The sequence below is a fragment of the Mya arenaria genome, chromosome 5, assembly GCF_026914265.1.
Source record: "Mya arenaria isolate MELC-2E11 chromosome 5, ASM2691426v1".
NCBI lineage: Eukaryota > Metazoa > Mollusca > Bivalvia > Myida > Myidae > Mya > Mya arenaria.
Genome location: NC_069126.1, coordinates 49,073,797 through 49,100,010, shown reverse-complemented (window position 1 = coordinate 49,100,010; position 26,214 = coordinate 49,073,797). Strand labels below are relative to the sequence as shown.

The 26,214-nt window shown below is 35.2% G+C and overlaps 1 protein-coding gene across 5 annotated transcripts in view; it reads right to left on the bottom strand.

Annotated features, from left to right (window-relative positions):
• Positions 1–26,214, bottom strand: part of LOC128234575 (zinc transporter ZIP10-like) — a 44,177-nt gene that overhangs the window by 3,490 nt on the left and 14,473 nt on the right. For 3 of the 5 annotated variants that reach the window (XM_052948873.1, XM_052948875.1, XM_052948874.1), the window contains exons 5-10: positions 13,489–13,671; positions 13,037–13,154; positions 12,331–12,366; positions 4,625–4,825; positions 2,691–2,855; positions 152–339 (exon numbers count right to left, since the gene is read on the bottom strand). In XM_052948873.1, coding sequence (XP_052804833.1) covers positions 152–339; positions 2,691–2,855; positions 4,625–4,825; positions 12,331–12,366; positions 13,037–13,154; positions 13,489–13,671 — 891 coding nt within the window. Of the gene's footprint in view, positions 1–145; positions 340–2,690; positions 2,856–4,624; positions 4,826–12,330; positions 12,367–13,036; positions 13,155–13,488; positions 13,672–26,214 lie in introns of those variants that run through there. The other 2 variants (XM_052948877.1, XM_052948876.1) reach the window with 2 other exon arrangements.

The window sequence follows — 26,214 nt, the reverse complement described above, 5'->3', positions numbered from 1 at the left end:
TTAGTGCACAAGTTAAACAGTAAGTGAAATAGTTCAAAGGTCAGTGCACTTGTGTAATGGTAAGTGCACCAGTTTCATGGTTCCTACACTAGTTTAATGGTAAGTGCACTAGTTTCATCAACGATCAGTTAAGGATATCAAGCTTTTATACCATATCAACAAGGGCAATGTAAAGGAACATTCCCGCAACAATGGTGAAGATCCACAGACTCGCACCCTCAATGTTACCAATGGCAACCCCGATCACCATGCCAACGAAACAGAGAATGGACGAGACACAGTTGTAGAATATGGCCTGTTTCGGTGACATTCCTGCCCTCAACAGCATGGCAAAGTCTCCTGGTAAAATACAGAATATCGATTGTACACAAGTTTATCAAACGCTGACTCATCAAAATATGTATAACAATCAGCAATTACCTGGTTCCAATTTCTCGAAAATTCTGAAGTATGTTTACTCAATAACATACTCAGTAAGAATAACGCTCTCAACTGAGGAGGTTTGTTAAAACAAATTTCTTGAACATACGCAAGAAGCTAATCAACAGAGTAAAAATAATGTGATTATCCTTCTAGTCATTTCAGTTAAAAGGGAGCTCTTTTGTAAAAAAATGTAAGAAAGTTAAAAGTTCAGGAAATTTGACAACAGACGACCAGAAATGTAGCAGTCTTACCCAATTGATGTACCCAGTCTTTAAACAAATAAAGGCAACTTTACTCTAAGACCATATTATTTTTAATTTTTTTTGGGGGGGGGGGGGGGCGCGCGCGCTCAAATGCAATATTATGTGCAACCGTTGATCATAATACTTATCTTAATTGATAAAGAAGTCCTAATACTATATCGTTAAGAAAAGATGAAAAAGGATATTTTATTACAAAAAAGTTGGAATGGACAGGATGACATCATTCATAATCATTGTCTGACACTAAATCTTGCTAAAGTTCGACAAGTGACCCATCACGAAAGCAATTACAGTCGAAACTCGCTATGTCAAACTCTGTTATCTCGATTTTCTGATTATGTGGAACCTTTTGAGAATCTGTTGGGTTTAAGGGACTGTACACCAGATTGGCACCAAAAAAAGGTTTCTTTCTGTTACGAATCTCAGGACAATTATTTAATAAAATGTTTTACTCTATGATATCATAATTATAAAAGAAATACCAAAATGTAAAAAAATCTAGTCTTAGACCGGATTCAAACCGGTGTCGCCAAAATTGCAGTCCAGTGTTGTATCCACAGTGCTACGAAGGCTTACCCTAAATGGTTGGAATATTTAAGCTATATACCTAAAATGGTAATATCACGTGATAACATCGATTAAGCCAATCACGCATAAGGAATGAATTTTACTAGATAGACATACCTAGTAATCTTTTTTAATGGAAAAATACGAAAAAACTGAGAAAAATAAATTAATTATAAGCTATGTGGTACTTAAGTTAGTATGTTTCAATGCATTGTACACATCGATACCAAGTTTATGTCAGTTTTCGACAATTTTCTTCTTTTTTTTCTCGCTATTTCATCATACGGAGTACAACCCCTTTAAGTTATACACTTTTTGTTTTTCAGTTATATCAAAGTATCGTTATCTCAAAGTATTTCCTGAGTTCCCAAAGATAATGAAATCGCAAGTTTTGACTGAACATCATAGTATAATGCAAATTTGTGCTTCTATTTATTTGCACAATATGAAACACTATTATTGATCAACTGGTTGATTGGTAACAGTCAACTTGTCAAGTGTTTTGCATACTTAATACAGTCAAACCTGGTTGAACGGTCACCTGCTTTAAATGGCCATCTGCCTTAATGGGCCACTCCAAATTCCCCCGTACGTTTTTACTATATAATGTAGGTGCATTAAGCGGCAAACTGTCTAACGTGGCCGCAGCCACTAATTTTTGTCCCCATAAAGCCATATAAACACTAATTAGCGGCCACTAATCCCTTTCCACTTATTATTTTTTCCAATAAACAGCTTTGATTGCTTATAGAAGTTTACGGAAAAGAACAACGGCCTCGGGTATCTCCGTCATCCAACGAAAATGAATATTGCATCACACGATTGCCATGCGTGTTTACTCATCGAGAAATCATGTTTATTACACATCGGCAAATGTTTTGATCAGAATTGACACAATTAATGACACAATTAATAAGATAATCAAATGATTACGAAGTTAATTATTAAATACCAACAAAAACACCGGTGATTATGAATTCACAGTTTGCATTGTCATTCGAAGGCGTGAAACGGGTACGATTTTATTCACTTCAATATTGTTTTTCAAAGTGCGTGGATTTATATTTCTATGAACGGATATTTACAATGCATTGTTCTTCTGTTGATATTTTTTTAACTTTGATTATGGCTGATAATAAGACTAATCTAAAGTGTTTGACTCTAAAAGAACGTGTTGAATGTATAAAGTTATTAGAAAACAACCGCAGTGCAAGAAGTGTTGCCAAGGAATTGAACTGTGGGAGGACTCAAATCAATTTTTTATATTAAGCGTAAGCGAGAAGATACATACTCCATTCTTGTATAAAGCTAAAGTGGAGGAAATGTCAAACCTGGATTAAGTGGCCACCTGTCTTAAGCAGCCACTTTGATCATTTCCCAAGGGTGGCCACTTAATACAGGTTTGACTGTATATGGAAAGTTCCAGATAAAACAGACCTATTTCGTGCGGCAGCTCATGACAGAACACAGCAATGGAAGTGCTGAATCCTCCGGTTATGCTGTTGGCAAATGCCGCTCCGATGGCCAGCCCATCGCTGAAGTTGTGGATTCCATCACCAAGTATCACCATCCACGCCACGGCAGACACGGAGTTTGGTACTCCTGGAATTAGATGAGGAATAAACGTTTTTTATATTGCCAAGACTGAATTATAGTTTGTCTTAAATGATTTCACTCAACATTGTAAGTGTTGCTAATTAGTGATGAAAATGAATATCAAAACATTTGACTGATGGTAGAATCATGGATTAGGAATTTTAATAAGTAGTGATACTGAATTCAGTTTTTCTACAATTCAGGGCATATATCTGTGCCATAGTGCAAGCCATTCAATAAATTAGTTCTACTATTTTACCTTCTAAATGTGCAAGACTTGAATACTGTACAAAATGGCAAATAAAACTAAGCCTAGTATTTTAAGAGTGGTGTTTCGAATGTGCTTATGACATCATGCACTTTCATCTAAGATATTTTTTCATTTGAAAAAACACGTTCTTGCAAGTTCAATTTACCCTTAACATAAAGTAAGTTTTCATTATTTTTTTCCACACAGCAAATGCTGAATATACGGGAAAACCTGGAAAATACAAATTCCAAATACAGTCTTGGTAAACTTTTACAGCCATTTGAAAATATTCTTAGGTGATTCTTTAGGCCCCTCCTAAAAGTCTTTAAAGACTCTTAGTGTTCAACATAACATTTTATCTATATATATATATATCAGTGTTAGTGAGTAGTCTACACCATATAATATAGACCACTAAAGAGGCTGTTAGTTGCGTCACATCAAACTATTATTTTTTTAAGTACACACTAACAACAATTAACCTATCGAACTGTATAATAAGAAAAAAACATTTATTTTACAGTTGATGTGTTATCATAGTAATCTTCATACTTAAATATTTCTGTTTGTGAAATAAAATTTTTAATGAATGAATAAATTACACATTATCTTTCAAGAAGATATGAAAAATGTAATGATTTTTCATTTACATAGTATACTTTCCTCATATCAAAAAGTCAAGCATCTTTCATTACTGAATTTTATGCATGAGTCAACATTTATTTAAAGAATGTCAAAGTTCACAAGCTTATATTTTGATTTACATACATTCTTACATTACCATAGTGTATCACTATGAATGCATTACTTTGACATTAAGATAAACAGTATCTATAGCTTTATCGGAATGCAAACAAACACTTTTCAAAGCTTTGTCAGTCTGAATATATTAAGAAAACAGACAATTCCCATCATTCTTCAGGGCAGACCACTGTGTGCATTTTAATTACCTCCCTTATGTGGAACTTCGTTTTATCCCCATGTACAGTAACTGTTTTTAATTTTTACTCTAAAAAGAGATTTCTGATATACCAAAATCATTATAGGTAGTGCAAAACACATCCTTGAAAACAGCTCAAAATTCTCTACCACTTTTTTGAGTTTATTCAATCCATTTTGGATTTAAATTTATGTCAGGTGTATTCATCAGGGTTTCCATTAAGAATTTGAAACTGGAAGTATGAACTTCCTGTCAATCAATTTTGGAAGTTTTTTCACTCAAATGTGGAGGTTTAAATCTCTCCAATACAATAATAATTTATGTTAAAAATCAAATAATTGACAACTTTAACTTGCCAAATTCGGACTTATATTATAATATATGTATACATATATATATCATTTTACTGAAAGTCTGATTGAAATTGTGACCATTAAAGTAATATTGACAAAAGGTTTTGATATTTTGAACTTCCATTTTTAGCTTTCAACTTTGGAACGGAAGCCCTGTATTCATTCAATTCTGAACGCACTGGTCGAACCAGCAAATGGATGAAGCTTAATTAAATACATTGTATAAACTTACCATCAGCACAGTGCGAGTGTCCGTGACCGTGACCATGTCCATGGCTTGCGCTGTTATTGTGCGAGATCATCGTGTCATTCTCCTCGCCATCAATCGCAGTCTCAGCATCATGACAGCCATGTTGGTGGTTAAGCGCTTTGGAGTTGCCGAAGCTTATTGCGCAATGTTCGCTGTGGGCCTCCGCTGCATAGCCCTGCAATGCTGTAAAATACAAAAAATAACCATTGTGTTATTATGTTTAAACTTTAAGCCGGAAGAAGCCAGTAATAAAGTTTATTAAAAATAACAAAAACGTTTAATGTTCTTGTGCACTATTACATATTATTATCGGTTTGACATAAAATAATCATCATTTTATTACAATGTGTTAAATTTTTACCAGCCATTTTGTTAAATTAAATGGTTCTCTATGTTTGATTCTGGTTTGTACCATTGGATTGATAGCATTTCTTCTTGCGTTTATACTATATGAACGCAGTACAGCACGTGAGCAATTTCAATGCAAGCGCTAGCGCTTCTTGGTCATTTGCTCACTTGCCCTACTGCGCTCACACAGCATAAACGAAAATAAAAATGTGATCAATACTTATATTTACATTTACAAAAAAAGTTCTTTGCTATTACAAATTAGCAGTATCTTCTTCAATTGACTATTTGTTTTTAAATAAGTGTAACCGACAACAAACGCTTGTATAAAAGAATAGCTGATTTTTGTAACGTCGTATGTCATTGGTTAAAATACTTCCCGCTTATCCAATCGAAGCGCAATATTAAAGTAAAAAATGATGTCATAACTCCTTGGGTGTTGTACAATATTAAATATGGTATAAACGTTTTATCTACACAAACTCACTTACTAAAACTCAGTGTGAAATGAATGTTGTAAGTCAAAGCCTTATCAATGAAAGCAACTTGATAGACAAGTAAAACAAGCGTGTCACCGAGCAAATGCTAAACACTTGTCTGTAGTTATTTTCGGAAAAGGTGGCCTATTACTGGACACTTATTATAGTCAGTGTTATGGGTCTTGCTATACATTTGCATATTTTCTGAGGTAACATGACTGTACTAAGTTCCGTATTCAAATCTTGAGCGGTTTTTGAGTAGTGACCAAGGTTGAAGTTTGTGCACGATGCTAAAGAACATTACAATTTTGTAGTAATGAAATAATGAAGCCAACAATTATATTAAAAGTGTTAATACATGTATGCATAAATTCAACCATTGGTTAAATCTTTGATAATCAATTAGTAAAACTTGATGGTCCACAATTAATTAATATATTCCAAACATTATTGTTGTATGTTTTGTCACTCGAGTTGTCTGGCACTATTTTAAATATAACAGTCAGGTTGGCTCAGTTGTAATCAAGCTAGACCCGAGTACCTTAATTTCTTTAACAGATGTACCAGGCAGTTGTCATTTTTAGACCCAACATGTACAATTTGAACAACAAAGCTATAGTTTACGGTATATTAATAGTATTGTGTAACCTAAAAGTACATAAACCTTTGCAAAGTTAACGTCTTTCAATTAAACTATGCATGATTGTAATGTGAATTGGCAGCTAAGAGATGGTGAACTGGTACAGACCAACAATGGTGTCAGACAGTCAATTTCAACGCTTCAACGAGTTTTGTTTCTCACCGTGTGGTCCTAGCGAGAACAATCTAAGCTTTGACTTCAGTTGGTTGTTTAAAGAGAAACCAATGCATACAGTTCGTGTATGAATGCTTATGAAGGGAATGGCATTTCATCTGAGTTACAAGTAAGCCCAAAAGTGATACAAAAAAGTATACACAAAGCCGCTGATAGTGGTAGTCAGTTTCATGAATGCGTGAAGTCGGCCCACAGGCTATAGAGGTTGCACTTGAATTGAACTTCACTTGATAGATTGATGCAGAGTCACATCATGATAATTTAATGATGGCTTAGTTCATATGAAAAGAGAAGAAGCATGTCAGGGAGTGGTTTATGTAAATGAGGTAAGAAGGGGCAGAAAAATGCCGATTGATATATTTACAGAAAATACTCCGCAATCCTTTCAAGTTTTGAGTTGAAGGTTTCAGTATTATTTCAAGTCCAAGAATCAAACCAACTACCCACTAACATTATCATGGTTTGTAGTTCAAAACTTGACCGACATTGTTCATGAAATCTAAATGTACGCAAGGTCATTCATGTGAACTGATTTACTTTTATTACAAAGATGTAAGTCAATCTCATGAATTTTATGGGCTTGAAGGATTTGATTACCTACAATATTACACACAAGAGGCTACTATCATTTATAGCAAGCTATGAAATTAACCCATATTTGTGACATAGAAACTTGTTAAACTTAAGGTGAGATTTCAGTACAGACTGACACCCATTGAACTGATGTCAATAACCTTTAGTTTAAACATTAAAATATTTACAACAAATGTAAAGAAAGTCATGCTAACTTATACTAAGTTGGCCCGATGTTACGCCAGGGTGTGGTTTTGTGTTATGGGGGAAACCGGATATCCAGAGAAAACCCACTCGTCTGGCTTGGTGACCACTAACCAAACTCATATGCGCCAAGGCTGGGAATCAAACCTTGGTGAAAAGCGAGAGCAATAACCACTGCGTTAACCAGACAACTATACTTGCCAATAACTTTTTATGCAATGTTTACACATTGCTTTGTGTTTATGATCAACCAACAAAGGATGAGCAAACAAACGCTTTTTGTTGAAAATGCAAGACATATTGACAGTAAAACTGAAAACAGAAATAGACTGAACCAGAGCTCATGCAATTTGATCACTACAGTTTAAAAGCCGTACCATACCCATGCTGTCACAAGCATGCCAACAGATTTGAACAGCAAATAGTTAACCATTAACCCATGCTGTCACATGCATGCCAACAGATTTGAACAGCAAATACTGTGAAATCATTAATGTTCGTGGGGCATTAATGTTCGTGGTTTTCGTGGGTTGGGTGATCCACGAATTCAAGATCCCACGTAATATAAACCCTTTATTCACTTTTTCAATTGCCTTGTTACGTACATACTCTAGTATATTATTTACAGAGGTCGCAGTATACAGTGTTAAAACCTGTCTCACTGTATAACTTACGATCATTATTCTGTTAATATATTATAACTGCCTTTAACAAATAATGAACCAAATCAATTAAATGTGTTTTATGCAGCAAATGACAGTTATAAGCACGTGTTTAAACGTGTGCTGTTAATGAAAATCTCCAAGTTTACAAGATGTGTGTGATGAGTGTCCATACTCGATTTTTTTTATTTAATCAAATAATTAATCGATTACTAGTACATTGAAGGTTACTAAGCACCGAAGGTGACAATATACGCACCTTTTCGGTGTTTTCACAGTTTGCAAGATTCTTGATTGGCATTCAATGGCTTCCCCTATCTGTATTTATGATCAGAGTACATCTTCTTTTATTACCTTTATTCCCAATTAAATCGATAAGTGACATGGGTATATGCACTAATTGGCATGTTGTACCACATTAGCGAGTGTCATAAACCGAGTGACGTAGAAGACGGAAATCACGGGCCAGCGCGTGGATATTATGCAGACGATCTAGGACGATCGCATCTTCGATTTTTTTTTTTCAAAAATGAAAATCCACGAATTCAAGTACCCACGAAATTGTTTTTTTTCGGTAATCCACGAAATTTCATGCCCACGAACATTAATGATTTCACAGTAGTTAACCATTAACCCATGCTGTCACACGCATGCCAACGATTTGAACAGCAAATAGTTAACCATACCAATGCTGTCAAACGCATGCCAACAGATTTGAACAGCAAAGAGTTACTAACAAAGTGCCCACTTAGTCAGAATTTTTTTATAGATGGATATTTTTATTAAGAACATTTCATTTGAAGTAAAAAAAGGAAATTTAAGGACTCTTTCCTAAAATACAAGCCATTTTCAAGCAGTTTCAAGGCAAAATGTTTCATCCACCAGCCTAAAATTCAAGTCTGTGCAAACACTGATAATGGGCATTACCAACATAGTTAAACTTAAGTCTAGGAGTTAAAGGAAAATTATAACAGTTGTTTTCCTTCCAAAAACAGTAGTATTACGTTTAAATAATTTTTTTAATATATTTATTTAATCACATTTAACTTAATATTTCTTCAGTTATCATGAGTATTGGTTTTTTCACCAATAACTAAACGATGCTCTAGTGCTTTTATCACCAATAGAAAACATTGAAGGCACCTTTTATTGAACAGGAAGTTTTATCTTGAAAATAAATTGGACTGGACTTAAGCCAACTTTATTAACTGCGCAGCAGGGCATTTTGAGCCATTCAATGTGAATTGCTATGATAAGATGCAAGCAATAGTATTAATTTTGTGCTTAATTTAATTCTGAATATATATGCTGTTAATCTAATATATGAGTTCTAAGTAGTTTTTTATTTTCATATATTTTGCAACATAATAGCATACAAGGGCTTGGGCAAGTACATTTTACTGCATGATAACAAGACAATAGAAACCCGCAGACTTAAAATTTAGCCAAGATCCTGGCTAGTACCCTAACAGTCCATTTACCCTCCCAAGTACAGCCAGACGCTGTGATGACCAGAGGAAGCCATGGTGTGGGGCGAAAGGATGGCAGTTGAGGATTTAGGAGTATCAAAAAAAAAGAAAAAGAAAAAAAAAAAAAAAGGATCCTTTTTAAAGGTACAAGAATCAAATTAATTGGTACATTTCCAGCCAATGAAATTGCCTATCACCCTTTAACTTAATTGATAAGAATTGCAGTTTATCAAATTAACAAGCATGACGTCATAATTTGGTTCCCTGTCTGCAGTTGTTTTGGGCCTTTGACATTTTATATTAATGACATTTTAATGATTGCTTTTGTTACAGGCACATATTTTTATCATACTAGGTATCAAATTTATTTCTGTTAACTTTTGAACAGCTGCCAGGGGAGTATAATTTATTTTCAATAAAAAAACAGTGTTGTGACGTCTTGGTAAAAAAAAATTGTTTTGCAACTGAAATCTTCCAAAAGATGTGTGATTCCGCTGCTTCATTAAATTCGGCTTTAATGCAACACACGATTCATATGATGATATAATAAAAAAGTAAACACTTATAAATGCAAAATCTTTTGATATTATTAATTGATCCAAATTGCAAATGTCACTGAACTTTCTCTATGGTTTTACTTTTTTTTTATTGAAATCCAAATCAGACACCTTCATTTAAATATCATATAAATGTTATTTAATAAAATCCATTTGAGTATTTATATGAAATAAGACCAGCAGAGTTTCTTTCAAGAGCAAAGTTGTTTTTTGGAATTATTTATCCCAAAACACCATTTTTTGTCCCATTCCTAGACACTGGTCTTCTATTGGTTTTCTCTTAAATGATATTCTGAACTGTGTGTGCACCAGTCCACGTAAGTGCTTTATTTGATAAAAAGAGAAAACAAATTATTCATCTATTCACATGCAATCTTTGAAAGTTATCCTAATGAGTGGCAATGTCAGGATATTGAAATGAATGATATGTCTGGTTTAATGTTCCTAAATAAATACACTATCAAATGAAATGTCTATCATCAAAAGTGTGATGCAATTAATTCCAGTTTTTTACCAAAAGGGGAACACTTTTTGTTATAAGCTTGCGTATGAATCAGATTAAATTGACTGTACAAAAAGGGATAAAAACAAGTTGCGAAAATCGCTTTAAAAGTAATATTTTTTGGAGAACTTCACAGCTAGAATCTTGAGTTATCTGAATGCTATTAAAGGTGTATAAGGAAAACTTAATCAATCTGAAAATAAAACAGCAGGTTACATGCTTATTAATAACCTTCTTTCAAATCAGGTTAGACGACACGGATAGATACTTTCCTATTTTTGCGTAACAGATAAGGAAGCTTACACAGCGGAAATCCTGTAATTTCAGACACAAGCAGACATTTGAAAACAGAGAGTTTCACTATTGAATTAATAAGGAACAAGAATACTATTGAGCAAACAATGCTTGTTTGATGTTTTTCAGTAAAAAGGGGAATAGCTCTACAATTGATTATAGAATAAAGAGCCATGGTGGGTAACTCTGTGTCGTGTCTGGCAGCAGATGTACCAATATAGCTTCAGTTGAATATCTTCGAATGTTCTTTGTGTTGTGGTCAAGTTTAAATGTTTTTGCAAATCAAAGAACTCGCTGATGACAACAATGCCTAGCCTAAGCAATGAAAATACTTCAACTTATTTTCTTGAAAAACTTGACTGGCTGAAAATGCTCAAAATCAGCCAATCAAGAGTATTTTAAACAGATGCCAACTCTTGCAATGTTTTTTTTTTTATTACAGCCAAAAAAGGTGCATTATATTTAAAGCCAGAGTAATGGGCCTTAAACACATTACTTCTATTTAAGTTACATGGCAATATCTTGCACACATATTGATTGTGGTCAAGGTTTTATGAATATGGAATACCGTTTGATATGTACATCATATAATAAATAGCATGTTAGAATTGTTGGCAAATGGAAAAAAAATACAAGAGTGAAGTAAGTTGATGCTAATATACATGCTAATATTTGAAGATATATTTTGACCGAATAAGCAATAAACATGTTATACAGGCTACAGATATCATGCAGCTAAACAAGACATAATAAGTATCATTGCGTACCACATACAATGTCAATGAACACATAGCCGCAAAAGGAGATGCCAACCCATCTATTTTTCTTAAATATCCAGTCAGATCCCATTGGCACAAACTCCCTTGGCTCAAATTCCTTGTTGGCTCAAACTAGATGTAAAGGACTGATTTCTTTATACTGAAAGTAAACCATCCCGCTTGACTTGATTCTTCAGAGGCTTAAGGTTTTTTTTGCCAGTCCTTAGGAGTTTGAGCCAACAGCTTTGACTGTAGTCCATCAATGAACATTACTCTACAAGTTTTAAAGCCAGAGGTACCTGCCTTGGAACAGTGATGTCTATAATCACTGTTACGTCATAATGCACCAAGTTTCATGATAATGCACCCGTCAATTGTAACCACGCCCCCCCCCCCCCCCGGTACGGGAGTATACGGGGGATAGAAGGGGAAAATGGGCGGTGTTTTTACCTTTCAGGTGGCCCCACAGTACCAGGTGAATGCAATGGGTTTGTCATTGCGCCAAATGTTGCGGTCCTTACCTAGGGTCTCCGGGGTGCGGGGGGCATTTGGCAGGGATGCTATTCCCCGGACCTGGGGGGAAGGGGGTTACAATTGGCTAGTGCATAATATCTTCAACGTTGTTTTTTATTTTAATTATGGCCATGGTTTAAATGTTTAACAATAATACTGTTAACATCAAGGCTATGAATATCATTTATTTACATTTTTCTTAAAAACAAGAACTTCTTAAGTCACCTCCTAACTTAAGTCATATATTTCTTAATTTTAGTATCTCTTTAAATCAAAGAAAAAAATTAAGAAAATCTGGAATACATTATTTTCATTTTCATTGTTGAAATAAACACACTTTTATGTAAAACACTTTCAGTATGAAAATTTTAAGAAATCGACCTGTTAGAAAATGACGTAAGAAACTTAATGAATACAGCCCCATATATACTATTACTAATGAAATATATATACATATATATAATTTTTTATGTGAGTAGTTAAATGCCAGGGTATATATACATTTAGGAATGTACCTGACTTGTTCATAACAATGATTTCTGCTTCGCCATCTAAAGGAATAAAGACGCTGACAAATAAAGCAAACAAAGTCATGTTTTCAAGTTGGCATAAGCAGGTTGGTCTACAAGTATTTGTAATTTATACATTAAATTTCTTATTTTGTAAAATGGTATTTAGTTAGCTTCGCAGGTACGCAAATTAACTAGGAGTATGACTAATGCAACTGAACTCATATAATGAATGTGATTCACTTTTTGATCAACTCTGCTTATGCCGAAAGCAGAACAGAAAAAGCTTCAATACTGATGTGACTTTTATGACAGTGTTGCATACTCATGCAAGTCTGCACATATATTAGAACAATACAAATGTGCTTTTGAGACAAAACATAACTATACATTTTATATGACAACAACACCAGTTTGCATGCATGCTTTCTTGCACCTACTGAAAAAGCCATACCTGACCTAATAAAAGCAGAGTCAAACTTATTGGCCCATATAATAATCATGACAATATAAGCTTTAAATTTGTGAAGTTTCAGAGTCATACACTGTCCATTGCTATTTAGGTTCTCCAACAGCCTTACAACTGAATTTTATAACAGTGTTTGAAAAGCAACAGGTGTGTGTGTGTGTGTGTGTGTGTGGGTGTGTGTGTGTGTGCGCGTGTGCGAGTGTGTGTGTGTGTGTAACGGAGAGTCTAAGAAGGTTTATTTACCTTTGTTAGGGTGAATACTCATCAACATTTCGTCACACATGTCCGCCTGAGCAAGCCGCTCTCCCACATGATCCGAGTCTTCCCTCTCCTTCGTGTTATTCTTCCTGTTCTTCAGCTTCTGTAATTAATGCTACTTCGTGAGTTAAATCATTTATAAATACTAGTTACAATTCTAATAAATATGTTGTTAAATTTCATAATATTAAGGGTTCCTGAAACAATTTCCATTCTAATGTACTCAAATTATTCTGCCTTTTTATCTGCATTAAATTAGTAATTCCCCTATTATAAACACCCCTTGAATATTATCAGCAACTACGAAAAGCTCAAAAATGGACAGATTGAGTGAAACAAATTACAACCTACCAAAAAAAAACCTTGTTTAGTTTATTGTAAAAGAAAATATTAAGTGGCTATTTCAGCAAGTAAGATTTGCCATTCAACTGCTATACCTTCCTCTTCCTCTTCATCTCCGTTATGATGGTAAGAATCCTCTCTATGACGAAGAAGAAGTAGATACCCATTAGTGCACCAAGTCCCTTATAGATGGGGCCAAGGTCATGGGCGTGTGAATCCTCACCATGGGAGTGGCCATGATCAGACTCTCCCTCCCCTCCATGACCTCCAGCAATGGCCTGAAATGCACAAATAATTGTAGGTTATACCAGTCCTGGAGTAACACATATTTCCATAACAATTTCTGAAACAAGTTGTCAATCAGTTAAATAAAGAGGATGATGTTCCAACATGCATTTTTTCACAAAACAAGGTCAATACAAGGTCATACTGTATCAAGGTCAATACAAGGTTGTACTGTATCAAGGTCAATACAAGGTTGTACTGTATCAAGGTCAATACAAGGTTGTACTGTATCAAGGTCAATACAAGGTTGTACTGTATCAAGGTCAATACAAGGTCGTACTGTATCAAGGTCAACACAAGGTCATACTGTATCAAGGTCAATACAAGGTCATACTGTATCAAGGTCAACACAAGGTCGTACTGTATCAAGGTCAACACAAGGTCATACTGTATCAAGGTCAATACAAGGTCATACTGTATCAAGGTCAACACAAGGTTGTACTGTATCAAGGTCAACACAAGGTCATACTGTATCTCTCATAACCACACACTATATTAAGACAGTGTCAGATTTCTGAAGCAAAGAAGGGATGACATGATACTGAGTGCTGTTCCAATATATGCTGACACATATCGATACACAAACCCTTGATATCAATATCAGTCGATCAAACATTTGCTTTATACTGTTCGGTTATTGGATTATCTCCATAAAGACCTGTTATCGTTTGTTAATTTGTAAAACTCCTCCCATTTGTTGATTTGTTTCATATGTGTAATACAATTAACGTAAGTATTTTTGTTATAACATTTCTCTATGTTTGCATGTAATGACCTGCCATCTCAGCAACTGATCTTTTGTCAGCAGTCTTATATCACTGGTATCCAGATATTTACGCAAAAATTGTACCATTCCAAGATAACAAAAGAGTTGTCAAAATGGTAAATCTGTGAGAGTGCAGCTCTAAGGCTTTATGTAAGCACATTATTGTCATTATTGGGAAAAGGTGTTCAAGTAATATTCTTTATAAAGCTTTAAAGCTGCACTCGCACAAATTTACCCTTTTTTCAAACTTTTTTTTATTTTTTGTCTTGGAAAGTGCAAATTTTGGCTTAAATATATGCAAACTAATGATAAAAGATTGCTGACAAAAGATCAAATCGCAGATTTTCATGTTTCCTTTTGAATTTTTTTTTTTATGGCTTAAAATGTTACTAACGGTTTAAGAAAAATGCATAAAAAACATCAATTTTTGACCTTATATATAAACATCTGCGATCTAATTTTTTGTGAGCAGTCTTATATATAACTGGTTTCCATGCATTTTCGCAAAAATGTTCCAAGACAAAAATAAAAAAGTTGTGAAAACGTTCAATCTTTGAGAGTGCAGCCTTAAAGGTTTTAAAAAACATATTAAAACACACACTAATTTTTTTCAGTTTTATTTTATCAACAGACTATAAAAACGGTAGGGTTAACGCCTATTTATACACGAGAGCTGAGAGAGGACAACTTTGACAATGAGGACATACTTTTCAGATATATGATATGAAACACGAATCTGTTTTTTTGCTATTGATATTTCACTCATCCTTAAAATAAAATTCAGGGTTTCCAGTTTCCAAATATAATGTGATTTTATGATTTATTACACTATCATGTTTAAGTTTTAAGGCCTTCTTATAAATAATTGTAGCAAAGCCTCGTAAGAGTCAAATTCTTGACGCTATATATCTTTTACATTTTGCTTTAGTTTAACAATATACAAGGTACATTGTTGAATTTGTTATATACACCTGTATATATATATTCAACCGGACAGGTGTACCACTATAAGTCAAGGAAATGAGGTCATACAAAAACTACGTTCTCGGTCAACCGGACAGGTGTACAACTATAAGTCAAGGAAATAAGGTCATACAAAACCTACGTTCTCGGTCAACCGGACAGGTGTACAACTATAAGTCAAGGAAATGAGGTCATACAAAAACTACGTTCTCGGTCAACCGGACAGATGTACCACTATAAGTCAAGGAAATGAGGTCATACAAAAACTACGTTCTCGGTCAACCGGACAGGTGTATATAACTATAAGTCAAGGAAATGAGGTCATACAAAAACTACGTTCTCAGTCAACCGGACAGGTGTACCACTATAAGTCAAGGAAATGAGGTCATACAAAAACTACGTTCTCGGTCAACCGGACAGGTGTACCACTATAAGTCAAGGAAATAAGGTCATACAAAAACTACGTTCTCGGTCAACCGGACAGATGTACCACTATAAGTCAAGGAAATGAGGTCATACAAAAACTACGTTCTCGGTCAACCGGACAGGTGTACCACTATAAGTCAAGGAAATGAGGTCATACAAAAACTACGTTCTCGGTCAACCGGACAGGTGTACAATTATAAGTCAAGGAAATGAGGTCATACAAAAACTACGTTCTCGGTCAACCGGACAGGTGTACCACTATAAGTCAAGGAAATGAGGTCATACAAAAACTACGTTCTCGGTCAACCGGACAGGTGTACCACTATAAGTCAAGGAAATGAGGTCATACAAAAACTACGTTCTCGGTCAACCGGACAGGTGTACCACTATAAGTCAAGGAAATGAGGTCATACAAAAACTACGTTCTCGGTCAACCGGACAGGTGTACAATTATAAGTCAAGGAAATGAGGTCACACAAAAACTACGTTCTCGGTCAACCGGACAGGTGTACAACTATAAGTAAAAAAATGAGGTCATACAAAAAAAACTACGTTCTCTGTCAACCGGACAGGTGTACCACTATAAGTCAAGGAAATGAAGTCATACAAAAACTACGTTCTCGGTCAACCGGACAGGTGTACAATTATAAGTCAAGGAAATGAGGTCATACAAAAACTACGTTCTCGGTCAACCGGACAGGTGTACAACTATAAGTCAAGGAAATGAGGTCATACAAAAACTACGTTCTCGGTCAACCGGACAGGTGTACAATTATAAGTCAAGGAAATGAGGTCATACAAAAACTACGTTCTCGGTCAACCGGACATGTGTACAACTATAAGTCAAGGAAATGAGGTCATACAAAAACTACGTTCTCGGTCAACCGGACAGGTGTACAACTATAAGTCAAGGAAATGAGGTCATACAAAAACTACGTTCTCGGTCAACCGGACAGGTGTACAACTATAAGTCAAGGAAATGAGGTCATACAAAAACTACGTTCTCGGTCAACCGGACAGGTGTACAACTATAAATCAGTGAAATGAGGTCATACAAAAACTACATTCTCGGTCAACCGGAGAGGTGTATATAACTATAAGTAAAGGAAATGAGGTCATACAAAAACTATGTTCTCGGTCAACCGGACAGGTGTATATAACTATAAGTCAAGGAAATGAGGTCATACAAAAACTACCTTCTCGGTCAACCGGACAGGTGTATATAACTATAAGTCAAGGAAATGAGGTCATACAAAAACTACGTTCTCGGTCAACCGGACAGGTGTATATAACTATAAGTCAAGGAAATGAGGTCATACAAAAACTACGTTCTCGGTCAACCGGACAGGTGTATATAACTATAAGTCAAGGAAATGAGGCCATACAAAAACTACGTTCTCGGTCAACCGGACAGGTGTATATTACTATAAGTCAAGGAAATGAGGTCATACAAAAACTACGTTCTCGGTCAACCGGACAGGTGTATATTACTCGGCTAAAACACGGTATTTGTCCATTTTATATTTTTTGGTTGTTATACATAGATTGAAGGAAAGTGTGTGATTTCAAACTTAATTCTTTGCAGCCAAAGCATGTAACCTAGTCCACTCCTGCTGGCCTCCAAATTTCAAGTGAAAATATCAATTTGTATTCGAGTAACAGCAAAAAACATATCCCAAAAATGGCCATTTTGAAGCGTTATGCTGTCTCATTTGATTTTTTTATATATTCAAACTGTTATATATCTATTTTGCATGATGATTTGGAAAAAATGCATTACCTCAGCTTATAGAAAATTTCAAGTGCTAAATTTTGGTGGGTAAATCAAGAAAATAGACAAATTATTACAGAAAATATGACTTATTAACATAAAGTGGTGCTTTTGCCAATTTTTCAAAATCACAATAAGTATCCCTTGTTATATGCATGAAAAACATTGAAAATTCACCCATTTACAAGTGATAACTGTTTTGTAAGACTGATTATTAATCAAACTTCCAATTTTTTGTTGCTTTGGGCATTCATGATTCCCATTCTTAAAAAGAAGGAGGTTCACCTGTAAGATTTTCAGGGTTAAAAAATCTGTAGAGTCCGTAACCATGGGTTTGTATCTACATATGTATTAATGACAGAAATGTGGCATTCCACAAATAAAAACCTCTGTATGAGTATGTTTAATGGCTGAAATATTTTTGGAATATTTTGATTTTAAGTTGCATTTTTTTACATATTTAATGTTACGGACACTACAAAATCTGCCTTCAAATTTTGATTTGAAATTTCCATTGTTTTCAATAGCATATTTCCTTATATTTTTTCATGGTAAAAGCAATTTTTTTATTGTGCAATATTGCATCATCTTTTAACTATTGGAAAATACCAATAAAACGGCTGATGCAACATTATTTGTGATGAATTATTGCATCATCCAAAACAACCGCCTTTCTAAGAAATACAACAGTCCAGCTGTAATGATGGAATCAGCTAAGAAAATGGCTTATTTTGGGTAATAGTCGGTCAGATTCCAGCAAGAAGTCCTCTCAAATGGAAAACACTAAAGGTTTTGGTTCCAGTGATGCTCTAGGTATGTATTATCCTTATCTAAACATTCCATGCTATGTTACGTAGGGTCCGTAACCAAAACCATATGTCTGTACATGATGCCCTGAATTAATGCAATTGTCCACATGAAATGCACATGTTGTGATGCTTATTTGTTGAAATTGCCATGCCCAACATATAACAAACTAAAATGGTCTTAACAGGTTGTTTAATGGAAATCCTATGACAGTATGACACACAATTTCATTTTGTGTAGCCTATTACGGAGCCGAGATGAAATATTTTTACATAAAGATTGGCGTGTATGCCAATGAATACAATCAGTGTTATAATATACAGATCACAGACACAGTGGATACTTGTTAAATGTACAGAATTGAAGCTTAAGTAATATTTGATTTGTACTTGTACTCAGGTTACAGACTCTACAAAATACGGCCACTTGTTTCTAAGTCTACTGTAAGTATGTTCAAAAACATTTTTATGAACCAAAACAATACAATTGAACCATATAGGGACATTTATACCTTTTGAGGTTTTTCTTTTCACAAAACCTGTCTTTATATGAAGATTTATATACCATATATATTAATATTCTAAGGTATACATTGAACCCAACCGTTTAAGGTTAATTAATATTCAGAATGTCTTTTTACAGAAGAGAGCCGAAAATCATCACTGCGATCCCGGAAACTTGAAAAAAATGCTGAAATGAATGCTGAAAAGAATGAAGACATAGAAAAGAAGCAAAAGGAGAAAAACAGGCTGAAAGTCAAGGCATGGAGAATGCGTCAGAAAACAGAAAACTCCACAAAATATTCTGAAATCAAAAAGAAAGACACAGAAAGAAAGAAGGAAGCTCGAATGAAAGTGAAACTCATGGCCAATTCAGATCCTGAATTAAAAGCCTCCTTAAGAAAGAAAAAAGCTGAAGAAATGAAAAGATACAGACAGAGAAAAAAGATGAAAACAACATGTTCTTCTGAAGATCCTGGTGTTAAAAAGAGTAAGAAACCGGCTCTGGAAGAAAAAAAGAAAAAAGCTGTGAAGCGAACACAAGCCTGGAGAATGCGAATTAAACTTAAGTCTCCTACAATTCCAATTGTTAACACAGTTGATGAAAATGACAGTCATGGAGAAAGCAGACAGAACAAAAGTAACTTATCCCGTGCAACAGTATACAGACGAGCGCAAATGGTAAAAGGCATTCTGCCTAGGACACCAAAGAAGAAAGCCGCCATTTTAAAGAAGCTTATTGAGTCACCTTCAACATCCAAAGTACTTTCTGACCAAGGAGTAACAATGACACCAGCTTGTAAGAAGAAACTTGAAGTAGCAGATGCTATAGTGAATTCCTTGATGAAAGAAAGTATTTCCGAAGTAAACATTGGTGTTCGAAAAGACAGAGAAAAGAAACATGCATATGATGTAATACGTGAATCAGTACTAAGGAAATACAAAAAGATCACAGTTAGTAAATATTTCAATGTGTCTTACAAGACAAGGAATATGAGAAATGAATGGTGGAAAAAGAAACAGAGAAAAACAAGATGTGATGTGATAAGTGATCATGTGAAACAATCAGTGAAAGAGTTCTACCTGAGTGCTGAAATTAGCAGAGAGGTGCCATCCAAACGTGATGTTGTTAGAATCAAAACTCAGACTGGTATGAAAGAAACACTACAGAAACATGTGATGACAATGACACTAGAAGAAGCACACAAGTTATACAAAACAAAAAACCCCAATCATAAATTAGGACTTACATCATTCAGCAAACTAAAACCAGTTAATGTAAAGAAAGTGTCCGAGACAAGCAGACGGTCATGCCTGTGCCAGACTTGTTGTAATGTAGCCCTGAAAGTAGAAGCACTTACAACATTGAAACGAGTTGTAAAAGAGACTGACATGACAGAAGACATTAAGATTGATAAGAAGAGTCTGAGTGATGCAACATTCTGCAGCTATGAACAAGAGCCATCTTTAAAATGTGTGTCAAGAAATTGTGAAAAATGTGGAGTACAAGGCCTTCAAAAGTATTTGGCGACTATGGAAGAAAAGAACAGAGATGGGATGGTGTCATGGTATCAATGGGAAAGCATTGAAATAAAGAAATATGACAAAGTAAAGCGCTGCGTTTCTTGTGTGCCCAAAGAAGCTGATTTCAAAGTGTTTTTGACAGCTTTAGAGAAAGACATGATGGTGTACCCAGAGCATGCATTTAGAGCATCCTGGCAACAGAAACAAATGGGTGTATGTGTAGAGAAATTAACAAAGGGATCTGTAGCCATGGTAATGGATTTCAGTGAGAACTATGCATGTGTCTTCCAAAGTGAAGTGCAGTCAGGGTTCTTTGATAGAAACCAGGTAACTGTACATCCAATGATGTGCTACTATAAAGAAAGTCTTGATGACAAAGATGTTACAGTAAAACATGCCATCATTGGAATAAGTGAAGAAACCAAACATGATGCGGATTTAGCAATTGTCTTCGAGAATCAAGCCATTAAATTACTAGAAAGCAGAGGGGTGAAGATTGGTGAACTCCACGAGTGGACTGATGAGTGTGCAGCCCAGTACAAGGGGAAAAAGGCATTTGCTGATATCAGTCTCAGAAAGCAGCCCAAAATGACTCGAAACTACTTTGAAACGTCTCATGGAAAGAATGTCTGTGATGGGTTGGGTGCAACTGTAAAGAATGCTTGTTATCGTGCTGTAATAAGTAACAGGAAAGTTCTTGGTAATGCTGAAGACGTTTACCAATTTTGTCAAGAAACTCTGAATATGGAAGTAGTGGACACTGTAAAAAGCACTCTGTCGAGAAGAGAATTTGTATTTGTTGAAAATGTGAATAGAAACCGACCAGAAACAAATGTACAAACATTAACTGGAACACGGAAGCTGCACTCTGTTAAGTCTGTTGGTAAAGACTATGAGCTGAACTCAAGGAAACTTACCGTAGTTGTTACTGTGATGCTTGTGTGAATGGTGTAACATCAAAATGTGAGAATGTAGACATAGTTAATAAGTGGGAGAAAAGAAACCTTGATGTTATTAGTAAAGTCCAAGAAAAACTAAATGTAAAGAAGAAACAACCATCTAACAAGGAGCAGCCTAAAGCAACCTGCAAAGAACAATCAAAAGGACAGAAACAAATAACTTTGAAAAGAAAATCGGAGACCAAGCAACCAAAAGCCAAGAGGAGAAAAATAGAAGAGACAGCAGCAACAACATCCCAACAAGATACAGCCTTTCAACCTGGTGATTTTGTTACCGTTGGGCTCAAACCGAGAAAAGGACCCATAAGTGTTTACGTTGCTGAAATTACAAGTAAATCTGAAACAGAATATGGGCTTAAATATATGAAGAAAGCTGGAAACGCATATGTGTGGCCTGAGAAGTCAGACGTTTCTCAGGAGCCAACAGAACATATCATTTCAAAGCTAGAAGCTCCTGAACTTGTCAATGAAAGAGGTCATTTTAAATTCAATACACAGGAACTCAGCAAAGTTAAAGTTAATCTGTTGAAAATACACAAACATGTGTATTTCAAATAGAAAATGTTGAGCATGTGTTGGTTCTTACAATGTGTAGAGTCCGTAACCGTAGTGCAGTCTATTTCTATCTCATACAAAAAATATGTTCTATTGATATAAACAGCAGAAACTGACTATACTTGATAGGAAAAGTGTTTATTTTAGAAAAACAATGTGCTTGGGGCACTTGGTTCTACAAACTTTAAAAGTTACAGTTAAAGTTGTGTGATCATTTTTGTCAATTTTTGAAGTTCATCGCAACTGGGATGAAATATGTTTTTTTTCATGCTTATCTCAAGCAGAGATTTTATGCATTTGTTTGTTAACATTCTAATTGTTAGTTTTCTGTGTTAACCTGAATAATACAGACTTGTTTCCATTAAAATCTTTGTTGTTATATATATGCCTGTTGTAGTGTCTGTAACCTTACACTGACCTGTATGTAACAGTCGCCAAAAAAATAAATTTATAAAAGCGACTGTAGGAAAACAAATATCATTTCCAATGACTGAAACTTTAAACTAAAAATGCACAAAATTTCATGGCCCTGCATGGAAGTTCATTTTTCCACCTTGGTGAGACACTTAGGTGGACAAATACCGTGTTTTAGCCGACTATAAGTCAAGGAAATGAGGTCATACAAAAACTACGTTCTCGGTCAACCGGACAGGTGTATATAACTATAAGTCAAGGAAATGAGGTCATACAAAAACAACGTTCTCGGTCAACCGGACAGGTGTATATAACTATAAGTCAAGGAAATGAGGCCATACAAAAACTACGTTCTCGGTCAACCGGACAGGTGTATATAACTATAAGTCAAGGAAATGAGGCCATACAAAAACTACCTTCTCGGTCAACCGGACAGGTGTATATAACTATAAGTCAAGGAAATGAGGTCATACAAAAACTACGTTCTCGGTCAACCGGACAGGTGTATATAACTATAAGTCAAGGAAATGAGGTCATACAAAAACTACGTTCTCGGTCAACCGGACAGGTGTATATAACTATAAGTCAAGGAAATGAGGTCATACAAAATCTACGTTCTCGGTCAACCGGACAGGTGTATATAACTATAAGTCAAGGAAATGAGGTCATACAAAAACTACGTTCTCGGTCAACCGGACAGGTGTATATAACTATAAGTCAAGGAAATGAGGTCATACAAAAACTACGTTCTCGGTCAACCGGACAGGTGTATATAACTATAAGTCAAGGAAATGAGGTCATACAAAAACTACGTTCTCGGTCAACCGGACAGGTGTATATTACTATAAGTCAAGGAAATGAGGCCATACAAAAACTACGTTCTCGGTCAACCGGACAGGTGTATATTACTATAAGTCAAGGAAATGAGGCCATACAAAAACTACGTTCTCGGTCAACCGGACAGGTGTATATTACTATAAGTCAAGGAAATGAGGCCATACAAAAACTACGTTCTCGGTCAACCGGACAGGTGTATATTACTATAAGTCAAGGAAATGAGGTCATACAAAAACTACGTTCTCGGTCAACCGGACAGGTGTATATAACTATTAGTCAAGGAAATGAGGTCATACAAAAGTTAACTTCTCGGTCACCCAAGTAGAATGCCTTGATTCTATTACATGCTGCACAATATTTTGTTAATCAGCTTTTCCCATTATGTACCAGAGGACCCATGCAAATCCAGGCCTTTTTCTACCCATTTTGGGAAAAAGCCCCAAGACTTTTTTGGAAAATTTGCGTCATGAAATATGCCATTTGAGAAAAAAAAAAAGTGTAGCATAAAAAATTGGGAAATTGTACAGTTATAACAACAACCTTTTTTGTCTCCTGCAAATGAGAAAACTATAAAAAAGAGAGGTACTGTTCCTATTTAAAAGACTTGAAATTGCTGAAATATGAATCTGTGTGGGTGTAAAAATCTATTTCAATAAATCATGACAGTAAAATATTGCAATTATCTGAATGTGATGAAAAACAGATTTCTGAATTCAATAATCCTCAAAACTTAACCTCACACAATTCATTAGGATGTTGAATGAACCATTAAGTAAAAATATTTTCATAAAAAATATATTTCTTTTTACATTTGATTTGGATTTTTTCTACAGATTGGGGAAAATATCATTTATTTTGCTAGGGGAATCAGTGAATTTTTTTGGAATTATTTTTACCGCCTGTGCCTTGCAAATTGGGAAAAAAGTTGACTTTGGGAAAATAAAACAAGAGGCACATCAGTGCCTGTGCTCCACTGGCCAAAAGGTTCAAGCAAAGACCACCTAACGAACATTTTCGTCAAGTTTCATAGAAATACAATCATCAATTTTTGAGGAGAAGTTATCTAAAAAAAAATTTTACTTTAATAGCTCTGGCTGCCATGTTGTGCAGTGGACCGAAATGATTTGGGCAATTTGAGTAAAGGAGCACCAAACAAACATTTCTGTCAAGTTTTATCGAAAAAAGGTCATCGGTTTCGACGACAAGTCGTATAAAGTTTTTTTTATTTTTTAGCTCTGGCAGCCATGGTGTGCAGTGGACTGGAACCATTTAACAAATTTTGGTTAATGACCACCCAAGGAACATTTCTGTCAAGTTTCATCAAAATCTGATCATCGGTTTCTGAGGAGAAGTGGTGTAAAGGTTTTTCCTATTTTTAGCTCTGGCTGCCATGTTGTGCAGCAGACCGGAACTGTTTGGGCTATTTTGGTTAAGGACTACCCAAGTAACATTTCTGTCAAGTTTCATTGCAATACGATCATAGGTTTCTGAGGAGAAGTCGTTTAAAGGTTTTTCTATTTTTACCTCTGGGGGCCATCTTGTGCAGTGGACCGAAACCATTGAAGCAAATTTGATAAAGGACCATCCAAGGAACATTTCTGTTAAGTTTCATCAAAATCTGATCATCGGTTTCTGAGAAGATGTTCTTTAAAGGTTTTTCTATTTTTTTGCCCTGGCAGCCATGTTGTGCAGCGGACCGGAACCATTTGAGCAATTTTGGTTAAGGACCACCCAAGGAACAATTCTGTCAAGTTTCATCAAAATCTGCCTATCCGTTTCAGAGGAGATGTCGTTTAAAGATTTTGCTATTTTTAGCTGTGGCGGCCATATTGTGCAATGGACCAGAACCATTTGAGCAATTTTAATAAAGGACCACCTAAGGAACATTACTGTCAAGTTTCATCAAAATCTGCCGAACCGTTTCAGAGGAGATGTCGTTTAAAGATTTTGCTATTTTTAGCTCTGGCGGCCATATTGTGCAATGGACCGGAACCATTTGAGCAATTTTGGTAAAGGACCACCAAAGGAACATTCCTGTGAAGTTTTGTCAAAATCCGCTTATCAGTTTCAGAGGAGATGTCGTTTAAAGTAAAAGTTTACGCACGCACGCACGCACTCAAGACGGACAATCTGTGACGACATAAGCTCCATGGCCTTCGGCCAGTGGAGCTAAAAATCAGGTCAAAATAGCTATTATATTTGGTAAATATACATGTTCTAATTTTTATGCTGTGAAAGAGTAAGTTTTGTCAAGATTTTGTTTACCGTAAATGACTGGGTATTAGACACACTTTTTTCCCTCATATTTCGATGTAAAAAAATGCCTGCGTATAATACCCAGTAACAATTTTTTGAACTTTTTTTCTGAGGTCGATTTCAAGCCAAGAGTTTGTTTAGATTTATGTAGAAAAGGATGTTACTCACGTCATATTGATCGAGTATATACGGGTTAAAACGGCAGTTTGAAGATCGGGATACGGTATATCGTAAGACGTTTATAATTTAAACAAAAATATTTTTCGATTAAAGTTATTCAATATTGTTTTGAATAATAAATTGAATTGAACAATAATTAAACATGCATATAAAAAAGCAAAGTTTGGCACTGTCAAAATATTTTTTGTCAGTTGTACGATAAGGTGTGAAAAACTCACACTGCCTTTAGTTCTGTTTAACATACCAATACTGATGCGATAATGGTCTTGTTTTTTCGCACTTTTCCGCAAACTTTATTCTTTTCTGTAGGTGTTGACATTTTGAGAACAAACCTGTACAATATAAATGAATGGTCACACTCAGTTCTTTTCAGTCCCTTTCCTAACACAAAACGAATTAAAATGAAACATATTTTGCATTATCGTTGTTTGGTTTTAAAGATAACCATCGCCATTTTCACAATTATTTTTTTTAGTCACTGTCAACAAACATGGTGGCCGAAATTGACAGACGTTTTGGACATATTTTCTATGCGTCCTTTAACCTAAAACATGGATTAATTGTTTTTTTCTCAGATT